At 35.3% G+C, this 26,143-nt stretch overlaps 1 protein-coding gene across 1 annotated transcript in view; it reads left to right on the top strand.

Annotated features, from left to right (window-relative positions):
- LOC136030055 (succinate dehydrogenase [ubiquinone] cytochrome b small subunit B, mitochondrial-like) overlaps positions 1-20,438 on the top strand; it is a 28,246-nt gene extending 7,808 nt beyond the window's left edge. Inside the window, exon 3 of the mRNA XM_065708682.1 lies at positions 20,221-20,438. Coding sequence (XP_065564754.1) covers positions 20,221-20,398 — 178 coding nt within the window. The 3' untranslated portion in view covers positions 20,399-20,438. The remainder of the gene's footprint in view (positions 1-20,220) is intronic.
- The last annotated feature ends 5,705 nt before the right edge of the window (positions 20,439-26,143 follow it).

The raw sequence follows: 26,143 nt of genomic DNA on the forward strand, positions 1-26,143 counted from the left end.
ACTCAGAGCTCTTATTTTAAATCCTGACTGGCATTAAGCTTCGGATTTTCCTTTTAAGTCAATCTATTGATTCTTAGAATTTTGTTAGAGCTCATACCATATGAGCTCTTGGCTCTTTGCTCTTCTTGTCTCGTCACAAGTGCCATATGAGCTCTTAGCTCGTGTTTTTTTTACTGAAAGTAAGGACCAACGTTAAAACTTAGAACAAATAGAAATTCTTCCTTGCATGAGGGGGAGGGGCTGTCTCGTCCTCACCCTCTCTCTTTATGCTTACGTTTGTTCTTTAAGAAAGACTGTTCAGCAACTACAGGGCCAGTTGAATTTGAATGAAAAGTATATTTAAAAAACTTCAAGACATAGCATAAAGAGCTAAGTGTGAGGAAGGGAAAGCCCCACCTTCCTTTCCTCAACCCCTATACTGAATATTTTCTGCTCGTTTTAAGTTTTAATCTTACTCCTTAATTTCAGTTGGAAAAAAAAAAATTATACAATATTTCACACAGTTAAGACAAATAGAGTAACTTGTTATAACCTTGCTTATTTTTGAAAAAAAAATAAACGGTTCAAAAGAATTCCAACCCAGTATTTAGCCTATGGTTTATTTTGCATGCTTAATGTATACCTTTGGCCCAGTATAATCTTGACAAACAAGTTACCAATTCAGTGTCCCGGTGTTTCTACAGTTTAATCCCTTAGCTCCTAATCCTTTTTTCTATTTTCCAGCGAATCTCTAATATTAGCTCAATGAACCCCATCTTCTGATAAAAATTGAAAATGTTGTCTTAAAGTATTTGTGCTTTGACTTGGCTGATGTTTAGATTCTCAAAATGTTTATATTATTATTATTAATTTTATTGCTTTTAAATTTTAAGTGGTACCAGTGTTTCTGTGAATTAGAGACTCTTCTTTGTTACCCCTTGCATCCCTGTAATGTTTGGAATGTTGCAGCCTGCAAAAAATTTGAGTCCCTCCAATACAATAACTTCCTGAAAGCCTCAGTTCAATCCCCCAGTTGGGAGACTAGGCAGACTTGAAAAATTTCTTAAGGTATAGAACTCACCATCATTCAATTAAGTCTACCTACTGTAAAATGAGAAATACTGACTTCAAGTACCCATCTTGTAACGTGACATTATTTTCAAACTGGGAATTACTGACTTCGGCAATTATATGGGTAGATTTACTGCATTAAATGGTACCTAGTTCTTAATGGTATTGAATTTTTATAATTTGTATCATTTGAATAACTTTAGGTCTCACAAGATCATCTTGGTAATGACCTAATAGATCAGGTAAGGTAAGAAAATTACAAATTGCTAAACTACGCTAGAACTTAAATGAAGAAAATGAAATTTATGTGCTGCATGTGATGAAGAAGACCATTGAAGAATTTAAAAATACTTCTTCTAGAAATGGACAAGGCAATTATAGTTTTTACTTTAGCTCAATGAGAGTTTTGTATGGTATCCATATTTACCCTAAAACTAAAAAGAGATTTATTCAAGAAAGACAAAATAAATATATCATCAGCAGCAAAGTAAAGGGATTATAAAAATTGTAAAATAGAACAAAATTTTAGTAAATGCTAACGTTAGCTATAAAGTAAACATATCCCTGTCAAACCTGTAATTATTATTGTTCTTATTTTTGTAAATATGTGCATGTCTTGTTATTGTGCAAACATGTTTTCTTGGATTATAAACAAAATTGATCAAATGTATCTTCCTTGACTGTACTGAAATGAGTTGACAAATTTTATGGCAAGATAAGATTTTGTTTTTGAAGTTGAATAGCAAACAAAGGTATTTAAAGCCAACACAAAGGATAAGGACACATTCTTTTGAGGATGTCTTGGGTTCTTTATGACATTGAAAGAGAACATACTCAACTATTAGGCTATTCTGATTTAAGCTGCTATTTTTTTAGGGGGGGTAGGGGTAGTAAGGTTTAAAAGAAAAAGCTGCGGGATTAACATTATACAATGCATCACGGATAATGCAATAATGCCATTGACTTAGTACAGAACAATATATCTTCCATGTATTTTTTTTCCCGGCCCCATACTTAGAAAAGGTAAGGTCAAAGAAATTTGAGGGATCACTCATTCAATACTAAATTAAAGACTATTGCAATTTTTAAGGGCTTAGACTGATAAAAGGGCTCTAAACCCCTGTTGTTACTCTGCTATCCTGATAAATTGAGCTAGTAGTGGAACTAAAGTCTATAAAATTAATAATGTAAAATTAGCTTCTTATTGATAATTTTTATTCTGACAAAATGCAGGACAAACATTGCGTAAGTCTTCATTTCTGATTTATTATCTACTCATGGAAACCCATATTTTGTAACTTTACCAGTTTTTCCTAATGATAGAGTTTGATTAAACGCCCAAGAATCTTCCTGTGGAAAACGGTAGCATAGAATGTAATCAAGAAAAATAGTTAAAAGTCAAAGTATTTTCTGCTTTGCCGTCATAATTGCAATGCATAACTAGACCTACGTTGCCCGAACAACGTGAAGTGCTGCGGCAACCTTTGTCCGGTTTCGCTGACTAAAGTGTTGCAAGAGCAGCAATTTGGTTTTGTTTCTTCGCTATCGATCAGTAATCACGTGATCAAAGGCTATTCCTCAGCGTTGAAAAAACAGCAACAAAATAGTATCGAAAGAAGGGACTAAGTTGACTTTGCAGCCAGTTGAACTTTATCCTTTTCAATGGTAGACATCGTGACGGATGAAAACTCGGAACAATATCTTATATAATCTAGTTGGTATTATAAAGCTATCCCTAACTTTTCAGGATCAAAATACCATAGATGACATTCTATTAATTATTACGAAACTATTTCATTGTTTTACATTCTCGTTCGTGCTTGTTTCTTCATTATCGGTTAAAGGATGAAGTTGTCAACCTATCGAAGTTTTTAAAACGGTATGTTCAAACCAGAACGCAATCAGTTATCGCATGACCAAAGGCTGTTCCTCAGCGTAGAAAAAACAACAACTACAAAATAATGTCGAAAGAAGGGACTAATGCCTCTTCTTTCGATATTATTTTCGATATCATTCGAAAAATGTGCACCAATTTGCACAAATTTCTAGCCTAAAGTGAACAAATTCTTACTTACAAGTCCCTTTCCCGTGATAGACATCAAGTTCACTGGAAACAAATAAATGGGTACACCAACTGGCAAAAGTTGCAAACCCCTCATCGCTGAAGATGATTGTAGCCCAACAGCCAATTATTACTTACAAGTCCCCTACATGGAATTTGCACATTATTACCACTGGAACCAAATTGGTTTAACCATCAAATACACCAGAAACAAATAATAGGTGCACCAACTAGCAAAAGTGGCAAACCCCTCATTTTCGAAGATGATTATGAGCTAACAGCCGTTTTTCGTCCAAAGTGAATCGATTTTAGACTTTCATGACTTTCTAAAACCTGTAAACACTATGACTTTCTAAAACCTGTCTTTTATTGGGGTATTATTTTGATTTACCTCTGCAAACCATTCTAATCCTTAAAATCGTTCACTCAAATATTTTGCCCATTGTGAAGAGTACTGATATTGGTCTGTAAGATACAGGATCTTCTGGTGGTTTTCCAGGTTTGAGGATTGGGTAAATAAGTGCAATTTTCAAGGGGGAAGGAAATTTCCCGTCTCTCCATGCGTTATTACATACTTCCAGGACTTTAGCTCGAAAAATGTCAGGTGTTTCAATCAACCACTTGATGTGTATCTCATCATATCCTGGGGCTGGATTTAAGTTGCATCTTTCAATAGCTGTCTGTAACTCAGATAACGAAAAAGTTAACATTAACGACTTCTTACGTTGTGCTACAGAAGGGAGGACACATACAGGTAGATTTGGCAAAACAGTGTCTAGAGGTTTTTCATGAATGTATTTGCAAAAATATCAGCTTTTAGAAAATCAGAAGTTACTAGTTGACCCTGGTGTTTTATTTCATATTTGCGATCATCAAGTGTCATTCTCTTCCCGTTCATCTTGCTTACGTATTGGCGAATCTTAGATACTGCAGTTTGATGGTCTATGTTAGTCATAAATTTTTCCCATGCCTCTGTTTTGGCCTGTAAACATGTTTTTTCTTACTTTTGCTGAGCTACGTTTATATTCAATTGCAGTGCTGATTGATGGATGTCTTTGAAATGCCTTTTTTTCTGTGTTCTTAGCTTCCACTGCAGTATAGCATAATTCATTCCACCAATTTTTAATTCTCTTATTGACAGCTGGAGCCCAAGTGTTGGGGCTTGTTTTGGGAATTGCTTTGTGAGCAGCATCCATCATAATTTTGATAAGTATTTTTACTTTATCATCAATTTGGGAAAAATCTTCAAGTATATTATAATTGGCTTCATGCAGGATTTGTCTGAACATTGGCCAATTACCTTTCTTGTTGATAAACTTCCTTTTTCCAGGTTTAGTTTGGTGAGTCATATTAGAGATTGTAGTCTTAATAGCGCAATGGTCACTTTGTAGATCTGTTACTCTACTAATTGATACCTGGTCAACAGCAACAGCAGGACCTAGTTGAATATCAATGGTTGAATTTTTTTTTATTTTTTACATTATAATATGTTGGTAAATTATATGGTGTTAGAACTGCTATATGACTATTTTCCAACAGTAATCTTTCAACATTTTGCCCAGCTCGGTTTGATTGTTCAATATCTTCCCAATGAGGGCTATGAGCATTTAGGTCACCAAAAATAAAGGACTTGTGACCCTCTGCTTCTGTTGAATATATATATATATATATATATATATATATATATATATATATATATATATATATATATATATATATATATATATATATATATATATATATATATATATATATATATATATATATATATATATATATATCAGTGTCCCCCTTTGGGTTATACATAGATTTAATTATTAATGTGTCTCCTGAGGTTTAAGTGATTGATACTCCTACCACATCTATTTCATGGTCATGTTGCTTTAATGGTAATGGATAGTGGACTATTTTCTCAGCTATAAAAATGAGCACTCCACCCCTTTTCTGCCAGAATCTTTATCCTTTCGATAGCATTTGTATCCGGGTATGGACATTTTTATCAGATTATTTGAGTGTGTTTCTTGGAGACAAATTACATCCACTTTTTCTTTATTAATATACGAGCTAAGTTCCATCATTTTGTATTATTAAGTGGAAATGCGTTCCACTGTAACACTATCAGTTTATCTATATCACTAACATTGTTAATTAGTTGGGGGGTTTGTTTTCTAATCATTGGGGAACTTGAATATTCTTGGCTTTTAGCCAAAACAATAGCAATTAGTTCCTTAAATTCATCTGTAACTTCTTTAAGCAATGACTCTGGAAAGTGCTTTTCTAGTGTTTTCTCACATAGTTCGTTTTCATTTGTGTGTCATAATTTGATGATCGAATTAGCTCCTGGGTAATAATATATTTTATGTATATATTTTATAATAATACATAATATATTTTAATAATATACTTAGTTGATTACGAACTAAGATTGTGGGTATTAGAGGGAGGTTCGATGTTGCTTCTTTGAGGTCCATTATCCCTAATAGATAAGAACGTAGATCTTTTGGGTTGAGAGGGGGATACACCTGCAGGAATTCTTCCTACTTTGTGGTCAAGTCTGGGGAAAGAAGGGCTAGCTATACTTATGGGTTACTCACTAGTTGATAGGGAGTAGGTTTCACCTGCTTTCCACACCTGCTGTGGTTGTCTTCTCAGCTCTTGGACTGGAGTTGGTCTCCTGGAAGGTGTATTGGCAAAGTTTTATGAGGCTGACTAGGTTCTTTCTTCATAGCATTAGCAATTATGGGTACTGGTATTCTTTTCTTCTGAGCTATTTTTACAATCTGACTTCTTTGTTTGTATTTAGGACAAATATTTCTGTCATCAGAAAGATGTGAGCCTCCACAGTTCATACATTTTGTTGGGTTATGGCAGTTGCTTCCAGAGTGACCCCTTGATGTATAGTTTTTACAAACAACAGCAGTGGCAAATGGACAGAATTTTTGGGTGTGCCCTAGTTTCAAGCAGTGTTTGCATTGTATAGGTTTTTCATCATAGAGTCTAAAGGCAATTCTTCCACCAAACAAGAATAACTTTTCTGGTGAATAATCTCCTTCAAATGCACAAAGAACAGAGTTACTTGCTACTAACTCATTGTTTTCATTTCTTTTTTTTAGTCTTGTTATTGACTTCAGAGGGTAAGATAAAAGGGAACTATCAGTAAGACCTTCTTGGATGTCATTGTCTGTATATAAACTGGGTATATTATAAATGACCAGTCTAGTTTCTTTTTGAATTAGTTGTTCTTTTGGCTTACTAAGTTACTCCCATATTACCAATATGTGTCAGGTCCAGCAGAGAGGTCAGATAGGCTGCATCATTGGCAAATACTTCAGATTCTCCATTTCTGTTAATGAATAGGTCGAATTCCTATCTTAACTTCTTGAAAATGTTCATCCTCAAAAAGTCAATATTTTTCTTTTGGTTCAAATTTTAAGGGTTTGAAACTGGTATTTTTCTGGACGGGTGAGATTACAACAGCAAACATTGGAATGGATTATTCATAACTGAGGGTTGGAGCTGTTGACTTATCTGTTGGTACAGGAAGATTGGGACCGTCAACCTTTCTCTTTTTGTTATTCTTTTTCTTGAGTTTTTGAACTACTTGGAAGGCATCCCATGCCAGATGGTTCTCATCATTTGGTAATTGACAGTTTGGTTCACTCCACTGAGGTGAACCCACGGAAATCATTGTGCCATCACTAGATGTAGATGGTCTTGATGGCTGTCTAGCCGTGGCCTTTTCAGTTTTATCGTTATCATTATTTGCAGGCTTAGTGACTTAAGAAGGAGACATGGCATTATTACTCTTAGGCTTAGCATGGCTCCCCTCAAGATAGGGATCTGGCTTAGACATGAGTCTAGGAACTTCAAAATATCTAAAAGGCGCTAAACCTTTTAAATAAAGAAATGACAATAATTGAAGAAAAGATAAAGCTTTAGATACTCCGCTGCCAAAGCAATATAATTATCAAATATAATATTTGTAAATATCCGTTTTCTTTCGTGTTCTACCGCAATCCCAAGTCCGAAAAACCGAATGATAAACTCAGCTGAAATCACGAACAGAAATGGGTAGAAAAAATAGATGGCAACACTTTCGGACCCGTGGGAAAATGCCACATTTTTGCTTGTGTAAATTTTCCTATTTATCACTCAAAGAAGATACATTGGCTGTGGGGCCGGGTAGCTGCCGCATATATTTAACACTTGTAGATTTTAGTCTATCTTCAATTTGAAAGTGGTGCCTGCCTGCTTGCCTGCTAGAACGGAGCTTTCCACTCGATAGAAGAAACATGGTTTGATGAAACGAAAGCTTGGCTGCACAACTTCAGATACTCCTCTGTGACATAGGCTATATAACTCCACTTCACTTCGCACACCATAGGCTCTGGCTCGTGGACAAGCAAAAATCATCCTTTTTGACCCAATGCAAGAGTTCTGTGGAGCTTTCCAAAATGTAATGTCATATTCATCAATCCTGCCTGACGTCCACACTTTCCGTAAAAACCGCACAGGTTAGATCCTTACCAGTTTCCAGGAATAAGCTGAGATCGGCGGCATAGAATAGAAAAAAAAACGGACAAAACCAAAGTGTTGCTCTCGCAACACAATTTAACCATCAAATTATCTTGCAGGCAATACATGTTAACAAGAAAGTAAAACAAGGGGGGCGGTGATCCGCGTATAGTGTTTATGACATCTCCTTAATTCGGTCAATAATCACCCTTCTTAAACAGGCATCACAGTAAAGGAAGTATTTTCTGTGATGACCACAACTAAACCTTAGTAAAAGCAGCTCCAGCAAAAGGTGTACCGTATTCAGTACTCCTCCAAGATGGATTCATTGTAGAAAATCGACTATAATTTCTTGCATCAGTTTAAGTGTGAGAATGCACCACAAGAGCGGAATCCAGAAATGAATCAAATGCTTTGTGGGGAATTTGGTTCTGAAAACTATTGATTCAGCTAAATGTAGCACTAGCAACTTTAGATGATCCATAAAATGTAGAGTTGGGCTGGTCGAGAGTGTGAGAGATTCCTTCCGGCGCTACTCATGTTTTGTACTCGATTGATGAGCGAACATATATGATATGGGTTGACATACTTACAGATAAGACAATTTTTGTGTTTGCATGTAAGATATGTTTACCTAGTGCTACTATAGGCTGAAACTGTCACTTACCAAGATAGTTCGCTTACTAAATGAATGGAATATATTTATGAACAAAACATTATATATAGGAAAACATTATTATATATAGTTTATAGGATATCAACCGGACTGTTTTAAGCAACCGTGATTGCCTTAGTTGTGCGTTTTGAAGTCCAAAAACAGACCAGTCTCTATGAGGAAGAGAAAAGGGTCCAGTTGTTGGTCGAAAGAGCAATTCTTTACACTAGGATACTATGTGATTGCTGGCTAAAATTCAAACTAACTCATTACATCTAGATATTCAGTATACTGAATATGGAAAACTTTATCAAGCTAGACCTACCACTCAATTTATGCCGAATTTAATGGGCTGGACATGCTGCCTATTGGCATAGAAGAGAACGTAGCCGCTGAAAGAAACATCCTAATCTATTAGGTTAGCTGGGTGGGTCGTAAGACACTGGGAATTTATTTCCTAAAATTTTGCGCTAGTTAACTCACACAAATTAAGTCAGTAATTTTGATGAAATTTTGAACTTTCTGTAATATTTCAAATGGATAACAAGTAGTTCAGCCATGTAAATGAAACTATTAAGAACCAACTCAAATATCAACTCCGAAAAACTCCTGAAAGTTTTATTCACCTAGATCAACTACTTTGATATCAACTTTAGCAAATACTTTTCAAATTTTTCAATATTTTTCATTTACCAACTTGTCAAATACTTTTTGATATCAAGTTTAGCCATGTAAATGAAACTATTAAGAATCAACTCAAATATTAACTCCCAAAAATTCCTGAAAGTTTTATTCACCTAGATCAAATACTTTGATATCAACTTTAGCAAATACTTTTCAATTTTTTCAATATTTTTCATTTACCAACTTGTCAAATACTTTTTGATATCAAGTTTAGCCATGTAAATGAAACTATTAAGAACCAACTCAAATATTAACTCCCAAAAATTCCTGAAAGTTTTATTTACCTAGATGAAATACTTTGATATCAACTTTAGCAAATACTTTTCAAATTTTCAATATTTTTCATTTGCCAACTTGTCAAATACTTTTTAATATCAAGTTTAGCCATGTAAATGAAACTATTAAGAACCAATTCAAATATCAACTCCGAAAAATTCCTGAAAGTTTTATTCACCTAGATCAAATACTTTCATATCAACTTTAGCAAATACTTTTCAAATTTTTCAATGTTTTTCATTTACCAACTTGTCAAATACTTTTTGGTATCAAGTTTAGCCATGTAAAAGAAATTATTAAGAACCAACTCAAATATCAACTCCCAAAAATTCCTGAAAGTTTTATTCACCTAGATCAAATACTTTGATATCAACTTTAGCAAATACTTTTCAAATTTTTAATATTTTTCATTTACCAACTTATCAAATACTTTTTGATATCAAATTTTGCTATGTAAATGAAACTATTAAGAACCAACGCAAATCTTAACTCCCAAAAATTCCTGAAAGTTTTATTCACCTAGATCAAATACTTTGATATCAACTTTAGCAAATACTTTTCAAATTTTCAATATTTTTCATTTACCAACTTGTCAAATACTTTTTAATATCAAGTTTAGCCATGTAAATGAAACTATTAAGAACCAACTCAAATCTTAACTCCCAAAAATTCCTGAAAGTTTTATTCACCTAGATCAAATACTTTGGTATCAACTTTAGCAAATGCTTTTCAAATTTTTTATATTTTTCATTTACCAACTTATCAAATACTTTTTAATATCAAATTTAGCTATGTAAATGAAACTATTAAGAACCAACTCAAATATCAACTCCGACAAATTCCTGAAAGTTTTATTCACCTAGATCAAATACTTTCCTATCAACTTTAGCAAATACTTTTCAAATTTTTCAATATTTTTCATTTACCAACTTGTCAAATACTTTTTGATATCAAGTTTAGCCATGTAAATGAAATTATTAAGAACCTACTCAAATATCAACTCCCAAAAATTCCTGAAAGTTTTATTCACCTAGATCAAATACTTTGATATCAACTTTAGCAATTACTTTTCAAATTTTTAATATTTTTCATTTACCAACTTATCAAATACTTTTTGATATCAAATTTAGCTATTTAAATGAAACTATTAAGAACCAACTCAAATATCAACTCCGAAAAATTCCTGAAAGTTTTATTCACCTAGATCAAATACTTTCATATCAACTTTAGCAAATACTTTTCAAATTTTTCAATATTTTTCATTTACCAACTTGTCAAATACTTTTTGATATCAAGTTTAGCCATGTAAATGAAACTATTAAGAACCAACTCAAATCTTAACTCCCAAAAATTCCTGAAAGTTTTATTCACCTAGATCAAATACTTTGATATCAACTTTAGCAAATACTTTTCAAATTTTTCAATATTTTTCATTTACCAACTTGTCAAATACTTTTTGATATCAAGTTTAGCCATGTAAACTATTAAGAACCAACTCAAATCTTAACTCCCAAAAATTCCTGAAAGTTTTATTCACCTAGATCAAATACTTTCATATCAACTTTAGCAAATACTTTTCAAATTTTTCAATATTTTTCATTTACCAACTTGTCAAATACTTTTTGATATCAAGTTTAGCCATGTAGATGAAATTATTAAGAACCAATTCAAATATCAACTCCCAAAAATTCCTGAAAGTTTTATTCACCTAGATCAAATACTTTGATATCAACTTTAGCAAATACTTTTCAAATTTTTAATATTTTTCATTTATCAACTTATCAAATACTTTTTGATATCAAATTTAGCCATGTAAATGAAATTATTAAGAACCAACTCAAATCTTAACTCCCAAAAATTCCTGAAAGTTTTATTCACCTAGATCAAATACTTTGGTATCAACTTTAGCAAATGCTTTTCAAATTTTTTATATTTTTCATTTACCAACTTATCAAATACTTTTTAATATCAAGTTTAGCTATGTAAATGAAACTATTAAGAACCAACTCAAATATCAACTCCGACAAATTCCTGAAAGTTTTATTCACCTAGATCAAATACTTTCCTATCAACTTTAGCAAATACTTTTCAAATTTTTCAATATTTTTCATTTACCAACTTGTCAAATACTTTTTGATATCAAGTTTAGCCATGTAAATGAAATTATTAAGAACCTACTCAAATATCAACTCCCAAAAATTCCTGAAAGTTTTATTCACCTAGATCAAATACTTTGATATCAACTTTAGCAAATACTTTTCAAATTTTTAATATTTTTCATTTACCAACTTATCAAATACTTTTTGATATCAAATTTAGCTATTTAAATGAAACTATTAAGAACCAACTCAAATATCAACTCCGAAAAATTCCTGAAAGTTTTATTCACCTAGATCAAATACTTTCATATCAACTTTAGCGAATACTTTTCAAATTTTTCAATATTTTTCATTTACCAACTTGTCAAATACTTTTTGATATCAAGTTTAGCCATGTAAATGAAACTATTAAGAACCAACTCAAATCTTAACTCCCAAAAATTCCTGAAAGTTTTATTCACCTAGATCAAATACTTTGATATCAACTTTAGCAAATACTTTTCAAATTTTTCACTATTTTTCATTTACCAACTTGTCAAATACTTTTTGATATCAAGTTTAGCCATGTAAACTATTAAGAACCAACTCAAATCTTAACTCCCAAAAATTCCTGAAAGTTTTATTCACCTAGATCAAATACTTTCATATCAACTTTAGCAAATACTTTTCAAATTTTTCGATATTTTTCATTTACCAACTTGTCAAATACTTTTTGATATCAAGTTTAGCCATGTAGATGAAATTATTAAGAACCAATTCAAATATCAACTCCCAAAAATTCCTGAAAGTTTTATTCACCTAGATCAAATACTTTGATATCAACTTTAGCAAATACTTTTCAAATTTTTAATATTTTTCATTTACCAACTTATCAAATACTTTTTGATATCAAATTTAGCTATGTAAATGAAACTATTAAGAACCAACTCAAATCTTAACTCCCAAAAATTCCTGAAAGTTGTATTCACCTAGATCAGATTCTTTGATATCAACTAATATTTGCCCCATAATATTTGGTGATGATTAAAGAAATAGTTTTGACTCTTCAACATCGAAGTTTATTCTCCCCTGAGTGATTTTCTACCATTTGTGGGTTGTTTCTAGAATAAATTTTTCACAAAACGACCAGAAATTACTACTAATGAATATATGAAACCCAAAACGAACATAAATTAATAAATAATCATAGCATAAAACCTACAATAGATACTAATATAAATGAATAAATAAATCATAGAACGAGTAAAGCTTAAATTGAATATGCAGATCAAGCTTAAAACAAACAGAAATATTTTGCTGTTGAAGTATAAATGAAACCCAAAACGAACATAAATTAGATAAACAATGATAGCTAACAAACATACAATAGATACTAATATAAATGAATACATTAATCTGAAAACGAGTGAAACTTAAATTCAATATGCAAATATAGCTTGAAAAGAATAAAAGTCACTACAAACAAGAGTTTGGGCTTTGCATCCTTCTCTCACTGTAAAAGTCTAAAACCTACTGTGTCATGGGCGCTTTACTGAAAACTGTATGTTTCTAGAACAGTCTTGGAAAATACAAATAAAATCAAACTGAATGTTTAATATAAAATGCTTTTAATTGTTGAAAGATCATCAGTTGAAGATTTTATTTCACTGTAATTTTATAATCATTTTTAATGCTGTAATAACTAGAAAAGAAAATATTCGTAATATAGTTCATTTTCTGTGAAACACCAATGATGCAATAGGCTTTAGACTTTTAAAGTTAGGGAAAGGGGCAGTATCCAAACTCTTGTTTGTAGTGAGGCTATATTTGTCTTGGAAATAACTACTAAAATTAAACTCTAGTATTTGATATATAATAATATTAATTGCTGAAAGCTCATCAATTTAAAATTTAATTTTACTGTAATTTTTAGGTTTATTTTCAATGTTGTAATGAGTACAAAAGAAAATATTTGTAATATAATTCGTTTTCAGTAAAGTGCCAATGACGAAGTAGTTTTAGACTTTTACAGGGAGAGAAGGAGGCAAAACCTCGACTCTTGCTTGTAGTGATTTTGTTCGTTTCAAGCTAGATTTGCTTATTCAGTTGGATTTTTACTCGTTTTAAGATTTATTTATTCATTTATATTAGTACCTAGTGTATGTTTGTTTGCTATGATTGTTTATTTAATTTCTGTTCGTTTTGGGTTTCATTTATGCTTCAATAGGAAAATATTTATGTTCTTCTTAAGCCTGATTTGCATATTCAGTTAAAGCTTTACTCGTTTTAGATTTATTCATTCATTTATATTAGTACCTGTTGTATGTTTTTTGGTATGATTGTTTATTTAATTCCTGTTAGTTTTGGGCTTCATTTATTCTTTAGTGCAATTTCTGGTCGTTTTGAGTTTGTGTTATTTAAATTTTTATTTCTTCTGATCTTTACTTTAATATGACCTTTATTTTTCTTTAAAAACTTCTTTTTCAATTTTGTTCGTTTTTGATTGCCAAATTTTCAAGTTTTTCAAAATTTCCTATTTCGAAATAATTTCATTTCCAAAATAAATTAACAGTCTTGGCAAGAACTAATAAAATTAAACTTAATATTTGATATGTAATTATATTAATTGCTGAGAGCTCACCAACTAAAGATGTTGTTTCACTTAGGGCCAGGTTTATTGCTTTGACACTTGTAGGCCAAAGCGTTTTTGTCCCTCCGTTTTTGCAAGATTTTTGGGTAAATCGCCGAAACCCTGGGAATAGTGAAAGCCACAGGGCATAGTGGGCATATTGGTATATTCTTGTCTGGTTTCACTGTAATTTTTATTTTATTTTCAATGTTGTAATAAGCACAAAAGAAAATATTTGTAATATAATTCGTTTTAGTAAAGCGTCTTATGCTGTTATCGTTAGGGAAATGGGCAACTTGAATTAAAATCAAGTTGATTAGGTCGCCTGGTTAGGTTAGGCCAAACTCTTGTTTGTAGAGAAGAATATACGTGTCTTGAATAGTTTTGGAACGAGCTAATAAAATTAAACTGTATTTCCATGATTTTTGGAGTAAAATATCGTTAATAAGTTTTTTCGGGTGGGGGAGGGAGGTTGGGTCACGGATAGAGGGCCAGATTTCAGATCCCATGGTACATGGAATAAAATATCGTTAGTAAGTTGTTTTTTTGGGAGGGGACAGGGGTCGGCTCCCATTATTTATCAATTATAATTTTTTCGCGGAGGAAGGGGTATTGGGCCCTGGAGGACCAGGAGTTAGCTCCCATAAGTTGCAGAATAAAATATTGTTAATAAGTTGTTTTTTGGAGAGATCGGGCCATTGAGGACCAAGGGTAAGCTGCCCTAATTCTTGGAATAAAATATCGTTAATAAGTTTTTTGGGGTACCGGGCCATACAGAGAAGGCCAGTGTCAGCTCCCTTAAGTTTTTGGATAAAATTTTCGTTTATAAGTTTTTATAGCACATGGTAATTTACCAAGTGACATATAGCGATCGCAAATTCTATCGGTTTGTCTGTCCCGGTTTTGCTAGTTTAGGTTCTTCCAGGTAAGCTAGGACGATGAAATTTGGCAGGTGTATCAAGAAACAGACCAGACAAAATATTCGTTTCCCCGATTCGACCATCTGGGGGGGGGGGCGGACGGTTAATTCGGAAAATTAGAAAAAATCAAGTATTTTTAACTTATGAACGGGTGATCGGATCGTAATGAAATCCCATATTTAGGAGGATATCGTGTCTCAGAGCTCTTATTTTAAATCCCGACTGGATCCGGTTACATTGGTGGGAGTTGGGGGGGGGGGGGTGAAACCTAAAATTTTGAAAAACGCTTAGAGTGGGGGGGATCGGGATGAAACTCGGTGGGGAAAATAAGCACAAGTCCTATATACGTGATTGAAATAACCAGAAAGTATCTGCTCTCTTTGGGGGAGTTGGGAGGGGGGGCTAATTCTGAAAAAAATAGGGAACTTGGGGATTTTTAACTTTCGAGGGAGTGATCGGATTTTAATGAAATTTCATATTTAGAAGGACCTCGTAACTCAGATCTCTTATTTTAAATACCGACCGGATCCCAGTGTCTTTGGGGGGAGACCGGACACCGGGGGGGGGTGTTAATTCAAAAAATAGAAACATTCAGGTATTTTTAACTTAAGAACGGGCGACCGGATCTTAATGAAATTTGGTATTTAAAAGGAACACCTGTCTCAGAGCTCTTATTTGAAATCCCGACCAGATCTGGTGACATTGGGGGGAGTTGGAGGGGGAAATCGGAAATCTTGGAAAACGTTTGAAGTGGAGAGATCGGTATGGAACTTGGTGGGCAGAATAAGCGAATTTCGTAGATATGTTGTTGGCATAACCGGACTGAATCCACCCTCTTTGAGGGAGTTAGGGGGGGGGGGGTCCAGTGCTTTGGCGAGTTTGGTACTTTTGGACGTGCTAGGACGATGAAAATTGGCATGCATGTCAGAGACCTGCACAAATTGACTTGATTCAGTTGTGTTCCCCGATTCGACCATCTGGGGGCTGAAGGGAGAGGAAAAATTAAAAAAAATTAGGTATTTTTAACTTACGAGTGGGTGATTGGATCTTAAAGAATTTTGATATCTAGATGGACCTCGTGTCTCAGAGTTTTAAATCCTGGCCTGCATTAAGCCTCTGATTTTCCTTTTAAGTCTATCTATTGATTCTGTTGATTCTAATTGTTTAGTTTGGGACGGGGGTCAGTGGCGTGACTCTGTAAGCTTAGCCAGAGTCGACCCAGCTCTAAATGTGTACCTGGAGAAATCTGGGGAAGTTAAACATGAAGGTTGGGCGAAAGCACAGGATGGTTGGCCCCCAACCCCCCATTGCACTTCCTGGCTGAAGGGCCAAGAAACGGAGATCAGCATCGCCGGTAGGGACTGTAAAGTCTAATGCCGCATCCTTTACCTTTTTTTTTACCTTTTTATTGATTCTTAGAATTTTGCTAGATCTCATACCAGGTGAGCTCTTGGCTCTTCCAACCTCGTCACAAGTGCCATATGATCTCTTAGCTGTTGTTTGATTAGGGTCGGGGTTGGGATTATCTGATCTTTCAACTGCTTTCAAGAACCTCACATAAGAACTTTGTATGCCCCAAGGCATAACATACAATACTTGCCCCCGGGCTCCGGGGGATCTGTGTTGGCCACGGAGTTTTTGTTATATGATCTTTTGACTTATTTTAACAAAATGGTTATCTCAAGATGTATCTCAAAAAGAGTGTTGGGAGGCTAGTTGCCCTCTGTTCCCTTTTGACTCTCATTAAAAGAACTGGAACTGTCGATTTTAAATAGATTGAGCCCCGGCGAAGTTTATACGATCATTCCTTCTATAACAATCTTGTATGCCCCCTGACATAATTTACAACACTTGCCCCTGGGTTATGGGGGGTTTTGTAAACCAAGGAGATTTTATATGATCTTTGGTCTATTTTTGACAAAAGGAAAATCTCAAAAAATTCGATTGGACGCATTTGGGGAAAAAGATGGTTGGTGGTTGGGGGACAGGGGCTAGCTGCCATCCGATTACTTTTGACTCTCAAAAAGGGAACTAGAAGTTTTAATTTATACGACCACCCCTTATATAAAAACCTTATATGCCCCTGGCTCATAACTTACAATACTTATTCCCGGGCTCTGAGGGGTTGTGTCAACCGCGGAGTTTTTGTTATTTTATCTTTAAACTATTTTGAACAGTGGCTATCTAAAAATTTTGATCGGATGTGTTTGGGAGGGGGGGGGCTATTTGCCCTCCGATCACTTTTGACTCTTAAAAAAGGCACGGAAATTCCGATTTACAATCGAATGAGCCCCCTCCGAATTTTATATTACCATCTCCTCCATAAAAAAAAACCTTATATTCCGCGGGGGCATAATTTACAGCACTTGCCACCAGGTTCTGGAAGGCTGTGCTATCCCTGGACTTTTTTTTATATGATATTTGGTCTATTTTAAACAAAATGACTATATACAAAATTTGATTGGGCGCATTTGGGGAAAAGAGGGCTGCTCTTCAGATCTTTTTTTTTACTCTTAAAATGGGAACTAGACGTTTGAATTTCTAATCATTTGGGTTCCCTCCGAAGTTTATACATCCACCCATTTCATGAAAACTGTATATGCCCCCGGGTACAAGTTACACCCCTTAGTTCCCTCGGGCTCAGGGGGCATGCTGACCCCGAAGTTGTTGTTATCAGATCGCCGGACTATTTCAAAGAAAATGGATATCTCAAATTGATCGGATGCATTTATGTAAATGAGGGTGTGGGGTAGATGGCCTCCAATCACTTTTGACTCTTAAAAAGGTAACTGGAACTTTCAGTTTCCAATCAATGAGGTACCTCTGATGTTTATACGACCACTCCTTACATAAAACCTTATCTGCCCCTGGGGCATAACTTACAACACTTCTTCCGGCCTCTGGGGGTTGCATCGACCCCTGAGTTTTTGTTATTTGATCTTTAAACTATTTGAACAAAAAGGCTATCTCAAAATTTTGATCGGATGTATGTGGGGAAAAAGGCCTTTGGTAGGGCTAGTCGCCCTCCGTCACTTTTGAATCTTAAAAAGGACACTAAAAATTCCGATTTAAATTTGAATGATTCCCCTCCTAAGTTTATACGATCATCCCTTCCATATAAACCTTATATGCGCCCGGGGCATAATTTACAACACTTGCCTCCATGTTCTGGAGGCTGTGTTATTCCTGGAGTTTCCATATGATCCTTGGCCTATTTTGAACAAAATGGCTATAAAAAAAATTCTATCGGATGCATTTGGGGAAAACAGGGTGGGGGAGGGGAGCTAGTCGTCATCGGATCACTTTTGACTCTGAAAAAGGGAATTAGAAGTTTCGATTTCTAATCATTTGAGTCCCCTCCGAGGTGTTTACGACCACTTCTTCCATAAAAACCATGTATACCCCCAAGGCATAAGCTACAAACCTACCCTGCGCTCGGGGGGGGAGGTATGTTAACCCCAAAGTTTTTGCTATCTGATCGTTCGACTATTTAAAGAAAAACTGGCAATCTCAAAATTCTGATCGGATGCATTTGGGGAAAAAGGGGGTGTGTGCATTTTTTTTGGGGGGGATAGCTGCCCTCTGATCCCTTTTGACTCATACAAAAGTAACTAGAACTTTCAATTTCTAATCAAATGAGCCACCTCTGATGTTTATACGACCATTGCTTATATAAAACCTCGTATATCCCCGGGGCATAACTTAAAACACTTGCCCCCGGGATCTGGGGATTTGTGTCAATCCCGGAATTTTGTTATCTGAAGTTTCAAGTATTCTTAACAAAATGGCTGTCTCAAAATTTTTATCGTATGGGTTTGGGGGGGGACTTGCTGCCCTCTGATCTCTTTTGACTCTTAAAATGTGAACTTTAATTCGTCAATTCAATGAGCTCTTTCTGAAGTTTATACGAGCATTCCTTTTATAAAAACCATACATGCCCGTAGGCCATAACTTACAACGCCCTTCCCTCCGGTCCCTGGAGGTTGTGTTGACAGCGGAGTTTTTGTTGTCTGATCTTTGAACTATTTTTAACAAAATGGCTATCTCGAAATTCTTATCATGCATTTGAGGATAAAAGGGCGTGGGGGCTAGTTCTGCTCCGATCACCTTTGACTCTTCAAAAGGGCACTAGAACTTCTGATTTTCAATCAAATGATCCCCTAAAAACCCATGATTCCATTCTATCTAAGAAGGGTATCCTCATTGAAAAATATAAAGAACTGACAGAGAAAAGCAATTTTTTTTAGCCTAAAAATGGATATTCAATTTGACTCACGGATTCAATTTGAGACTTGCCAGTCCAGTTTCTGAAACTCGTGGCTGCGGCACCAATTTTTGTTTTTTCATTCATCAGCAAAAAATAGTGAGATTTGCGTGTTAATTGAAGAGAGTGGTGGACCACAATCGCCAACCTACCATTATTACAAGTGAAATTTCAATTAGGGTATTTTGACACAAATAATCTTTTGAAGCTACTTTCTGGGTTTTACATTGCTGACGATTTTCTGTTGTTTTTTTTACTACATAGTATTAATTGCAGTAGTAACAGACGTTACATAGTAGTAACATCTATTTTGTTCTAATCTTCAGGTAATCTGTTTTATTATTGTTTCTTGTGTACAAAACTAATTTCTCAAGTTGTCTAGTTCCATGGCCAGTTCCAAGCATGAATCAGTGCATATAAGTTTATTCCTAGCGAGTCATAGTCGTATATGTTGCTCCGCAGCTGTGGGGTCGCTGTTGATGCACCCCTTTGTGATATATTGGTTGCGGAGTTCTAGATAGTTATTAGTGGGACGAGCATATAACTAATAGTATCTATGTGTAAAAAAAAATCCTAACCTCAAAATGATGCTGTTGTTCTACCTTATTTTTGGCAGACCTGTGTAATGAGTGCACAAATATAAATACAAGTGTCAGGGTGGAAAATTAATATACTTTAAAAAGCACTGAAAAAACGTATAGTCTTTCTGGTTCTTTTTAAAGAGACTTCTTGTTTCTTGTGAAAAAAACAAATCAGATATAAAAAAGGGTTGCAGTGTCCATAATAGTGCTTTCTCTTTCATGAAAAAGCCGTCTTATGAGTTCTGCAGCTCTTAAAAGTTGTGTCATGCATAATGGCTATATAACTTTTTTTCTCATAGCTGGACCCCCCTCCCCTCGCCACACGCTTAATGCACATAATACGGATCATTTAAGTTTTGTGAGGATCGATATTTCGCCTTATTGGTTAAATATTTGACTTATAAGTGTGTTGTCTTTGGTCATGTGTGCTAGGCAGTTTGAAGTCCCCTACCTACATACAGCTTTTGTATATCATATACACTTTTTAATGCTTGTTCTCTTTGCAGGGGTTTGGAAGCTATTGTTATTGATTACATTCGCCCCAAAATTTTTGGTGAAACAATCCCAAAAGTGTCCGTTGCTCTTGTGTATGCTCTCTCTGCATTCACGCTAGGTGGCCTCTTCTACTTTAACTACACAGATGTTGGCATTTCAACTGCAGTGAAAATGCTGTGGTCTTTGTAATTGAGTACCTTGTCTTTGTTGAATAAAATTTGTTACAATATGGTTTTCGTTCAAAGTATATGTTGAGGGTTTTCAGTGCTAACAATGGTGTCGCAGGGAACGTGTTTTCACTAGAGGGGAAGGGAGGTAGCAAAATCCTTGAAGAAATGTAATTTTCCCGTGAAAAATGTAAGTTCTAAGTTTTATTCAACTGCGTAATTCAGGCATCCTTTATATACCCCGCTACCGTCTCAGTGTGCTAGCTTTTTAATGACAATAGCCTACCATAAAACAGAAACAAGACTTTAGTGCTGCAAATTGGTCGCAGCATTAATCTGAGTGAGGAAACGCAATGGTACCTTTCCTTTTTTCATTTCATCAGGTTGTTTCTAATCAAATAGTATATGGGGTTGTCCCATATCTTAAGAGACGACTAAGCGTAATTTATCTTTTGTTGGCAATTTTTTGTTGCAGAAATTTTTTTTCTCGAATTCCTGAGAATTAATTATTCTGGATTATTAATCCTGTTGCACGAAGCCTCAGATATATTCGGAATACGAAAACTCGAATCATGGGAGGGGGGGGGGGGTTGAAGAAAAAACTGTTTGTGTTGAAGTTCCTAGAAAACTGTGTTTGCGTTGAAGTTCCTGGAGCAGTAGTACCTAATCGAACTATTCATTCAGTTAATTTATGTTTAAGAGAAACCGGCAGGGATGCTTCTGAAATTAGGGCTGGTCAAGATCGGGTGTAACGGATTGAGAATCAAATCCTTTCAATTCAGGGTGGAAGGAATGAAGTTCTATATTCAATGTACGATGTGACATCATTATTCTCATCTGGGAGAAGCTGGTCTTCAGTATGTCATTCGTTTTTCATAATAATTAGTAAATCATCAAGATTATCAGTCCGTTCCATATCGTGAATGTTTTATAATCTGTGTTGTGATAACGCGAGGTACGCTCTAGAATATGAATTAGGATAGGTTCAATCGATTTTAGAATCTAACTTTTAATTTCATTTCCAACTGTGATAAACATTATATACTGTAGTTAGTGAGAATATCCTAAAGAGTGATAAACCATGCTACTGATCTGAATTTGTAAGTTTGACCTGTTGTGGTGGTGGCAGTTTACCTTCTTCATCTCTTCCCTAGTATTTTAGAATAAATTTTATGTCAGAGGCGGTCCTAGTTCTAGTTGAGTCCCTGACACAGAAAGATATCACGCTTCCTTTAATTAAGTAAATATGAATTTCACAGTATCTTGGGTCTTTTTTACCTAGAGAGTTTTAATGACTCGTGAGATCAGCGTTAATGCGGTCCGCATCTGTCCCTGTTTTATGATTCCCTTGTTTAACAATTCCTGTTTTCAGGGACGTAGTGCCGAAGCCTAGTTTCCAAATAGGGTCTTTTCAAGGTAGACTGTTCCATAAATCCTTGAACTTAGATATTTACTTTAATCTAGTTGTATTTCACAACAATTTATGATTTTTCTTAGAAATGACGGCCAATTCGAAAATTTCTACAATGATCCATTGTAAGCGGTCCAATAATATAGTCAAATCTTTTCAATATATAGCCTTTGATCTATAAAATAGAAGTCATCGAAAACACAGGGATCATTTATACCCAAAATATTAGCTTAGACGTTTTTCAGTAAACTCAATCAGATTAATTTATAAAGGAAACAGATCAATTAATGAAATATTCTTTTGAATGCAAAATCAAGACTTTTCTCACTGTCAGTCGAAAGTGCTCAGAATTTTTTTTCGAATTGGTAGCAGGAGCGGAGCCTTGAGGACTAGCCCTTCCAAGAGGCAGTCTTTGTATTGTAACCTGAATAAACCTCACAGTCAATATTGTTTTTTCTTAATCATGATTGTAGTACCAGTTGCGAGCCATTAAAGGTAGATCCACGGCCTACAGTAAGCGAAAGTTTACAAAAACCGCGTTATGATTTTTTATTTAAAGCGGAAGGATAATAACTATTTAGTTTTATCTAAAGTTTAATAAGAGTGAAAGTTTCTTACGAAATCAATTTATTGGGAATTTAGAAAAAAATATCTTGCAACTCCTTGAAAATGGTGGTTAAATGAAAAGAGAAGTGCGCCATTAGAATCATCGTGACCTATTGCTCGAAACTTGGCTCTTGAGCCCCAAAGTTGGATGCCCAAGAAAATCATATAATAGCTTGTGTATCACTGATTTGTCTCTTTTTTCTCCGGTGCTAGTGGGGCACTTGAACATCACAGAGAGTTACTTTCAAAGTTAATGCTTGTATCTTCCTACCTTTTCTATTCGTCTTTATAACGGTATCGCAAAGTGCCAAAATTGACATTATTTGATGCTTTTTCTGGAATGGAAAGGTTGGGAAACATAACAAGAGTAACATTAAACGTCATATGGTCGAAAACCTGTTGCTGGAGGTTTGTCACTCCCAAGTAGCAGAGGTTGGGTCAGGCGCATAATTGGCTGTTGGAAAGAAGGGGCAACTACCCTTCCCAGGCCTCAGTTTGCTCCCCCCCCCCAGTTCAAATTTAGTTTCTCCGAAAATCTCGTCAAAACTAAGATAAACGTGCATAATTTTAAGCATCCTAAGAAACAGGTAAGTTTTTATGGCACTTGGTATTAACCAAGTGACATCTAGCAATCGCAAATTCTCTTGGTCTGTCTATCGGTCCCAGTTTTGCTACTTTAGGCACTTCCAGGTAAGCTAGGACGATGAAATCTGGCAGGCATATCAAGGACCGGAACAGATTAAATTTGAAATAGTATTTTCCCTGATTTGAGGATCTGGGGGGAGTGGGGGCCCGTTAATTCGGAAAAAATTGAAGTATTTTTAACATACGAACGGTTGATCAGATCTTAATGAAATTTGATGTTTGGAAGGATATCGTGTCTCAGAGCTCTTATTTTAAATCCTGACCGGATCTGGTGACATTAGGGGGGGAGTTGGGAGGGGAAAACCTAAAATCCTGGAAAACACTTAGAGTGAAGGGATCGGGTTGAAACTTGGTGGGAAAAACAACGCAAGTCCTAGATACATGACTGACATAACCGGAATGGTTCCGTTCTCTTTAGGGTAGTTGGGGGTGTTAATTCTGAAAAATTAGAAAAAATGAGTATTTTTAGCTTAAGAACGGGTGATCGGATCTCAATTAAATTTGATATTTCAAAGGATATCGTGTCTCAAAGCTCTTATTTTAAATCCCGACCGGATCTGGTGACATTGGGGGGAGTTTGGAACCTAAAATCATGGAAAACGCTTAGATTGGAGGGATCAGGATGAAACTTGGTGGGAAAAATAAGCAAAAGTCTTAGATACGTGATTTACATAATTGAAACGGATCCACTCTATTGGGGGGGGGGTTAATTCCGAAAATTAGAAAAATGACGTATTTTTAACTTACGAAGGAGTGATCGGATATTCATGAAACTTCATATTTAGAAGGACCTCGCTAACTCAGATCTCTCATTTTAAATCTCAACCGGATCCAGCGTCATTGGGGGGGGGGGCAGTTGGGGGGACTGGAAATCATAGAAAATACTTAAAGCAGAGAGATCAGGATGAAACTGGATTGGAAGAATAAAAACCTTTCTAAGATACGTGACTGACATAACCAGACCGGATCTGCTCTCTTTGGTGGAGTTGGGGGGGGGATTTTGAAAATTGAGGCATTTGTAACTTACGATAGGGTGACCAGATCTTAATGAAATTTGATATTTAGAAGGATCTTGTGATTTAAAGCTCTAACTTTAAATTCCGACCAGATCCTGTGACTTTGGGGGGAGTTGGAGGGGGAAACTGGAATTCTTGGAAAACATGAAAATTGGAGTATTTTTATCTTACGAATAGGTAATCGGATCTTAACGAAATTTGATATTTAGAAGGAATTCATGTCTCAGAGCTGTTATTTCAAGTCCCGACCAGATCTTTCGACATTGGGGGGAGTTGGAGGGCGAAATCTTGAAAAACACTTGGAGTGGAGGAATCGGGATGAAGCTTGGTGGATAGAATAAGCAAATGTCCTTGATACGTGATTGACGTAACCGTACTGGATTCTCTCTCTTTGGGGGAGGGGTTCAGTGATTTGGCGAGTTTGGTGCTTCTGGATGTGCTAGGACGATGAAAATTGGTAGGCGTGTCAGGGAGCTGCACAAATTGACTTGATAAAGTCGTTTTCCCAGATTCGACCATCTGGGGGGCTAAAGGGAGAGGAAAAATTAGAAAAAATGAGGTATTTATAACTTACGAGTAGGTGATAGGATCTTAATGAATTTTGATATTGAGAAGGGCATCGTGACTCAGGAGCTCTGATTTTAAATCCTGACCGACAAAGAATTTTGTTAGAGCTCATACCATACGAGCTCTTGCCTCTTCTTGCCTCGTCACAATTGCCATATGAGCTCTCAGCTCTTGTCTTTATTATATCTTTGCCTTTATGATACTATATGGCTCATTTTTCAGTTTTCACTGTCCTGTCTCTTGATTTGGAAAAATTGGCTCCAACTTTGTCCCCTTTCCCCAGAATCTTGACGAAATTATGCCACTGGCTAGGGTATGGATTTAGTGATCTACTAAGAATGTAGTTGCAAACCATGAACTGGATGACCTCTATTCCCTTTTGAATCAAAATGCTTGACAAGTTTAAAAATAAGTGCATCACATTTACATAAATGGTGAATTGTCTGAAAGATAATCATACAGAAGGGACAAAACCGTTACTGAAAAAAAAAAAAAAAAAAAAGCAGGAATTGGACACTTGACGTTCTAATCTGAAGTCTAACGCTCTACTAACGAAATCACGGCTTTGTTAATCTAATTTAATCTACTTGTGTTTGTAGGACCATAATTGCGTAACTGATTAAGAGGGCTTGGCGGAGGAACATACGGGGGCGTTTTTGTCAACCTCCAGTTAACGGTTTTGGACCATAGTTATTACAATTATACCGTTTTATACTTCCAAGCTTTTCAAATTAAGAAGTGATACCAAAAGTTTTGTTTTTAGTGATATATCGCACTTAAATATGGCAGAATCATAAAAACACGTAGATATGAGCAATTAGCTTTCAAACGAGCCATTAAACTTCCACTCTAAGAAGTTCTGGTAGCCGACTAACCCCAGCGTTTCCACTTGAAACGTGGTATCAAAATTGCCGTTTTTAGAGCCATTTGACGCGTGCATATGGTCAAATTTAAAGAGCATAGATGTAAGCAATAGCTTCTATATGAGCTATTAACATCTGCTACAATGTTCTGGTAGCCCGCTAGCCCCATCCCTTGATAAATGCACAAAAAGTGCGACATGGCACTTGCAGATTGTTGAACTTAAAAAAAAGTAGTTAGATGTGTGAAATAGCTTTTGAATGAGTCATTAAACATCTCTGTATGATGTTCTGGTGACTTGCTAGCACTAGAAAAAAAAAAAAAAAAAAAAAACGGGAGACAGATCAGTGCTACCCATGCAAAAAAGTTATTTTCCTTGGTATTCAAGGGGGGGGGGGGGCTGTAATTTCCTTGTACATGGTTTTCTACCATGCTGATTCTAATAGTGCACTTTTCATTTCGATCTGACGCCATTCGAAGTGTTTCAGGTTTTTTTCGAAATCACCATAAAGTTCTTTTTGCAATAAACTTTTACTTTTAAGACGAACCGAAATAATAGTTACAATCTATGAATTAGTTTCAAATGACGATTTTTTTCAGTAGGCCTAGGTAGTTTTTTTTTCAAACGAATTTTTTTACCTTTTGGTTACTATGGACTATA

This window comes from Artemia franciscana, chromosome 8 (assembly GCF_032884065.1).
Source record: "Artemia franciscana chromosome 8, ASM3288406v1, whole genome shotgun sequence".
NCBI lineage: Eukaryota > Metazoa > Arthropoda > Branchiopoda > Anostraca > Artemiidae > Artemia > Artemia franciscana.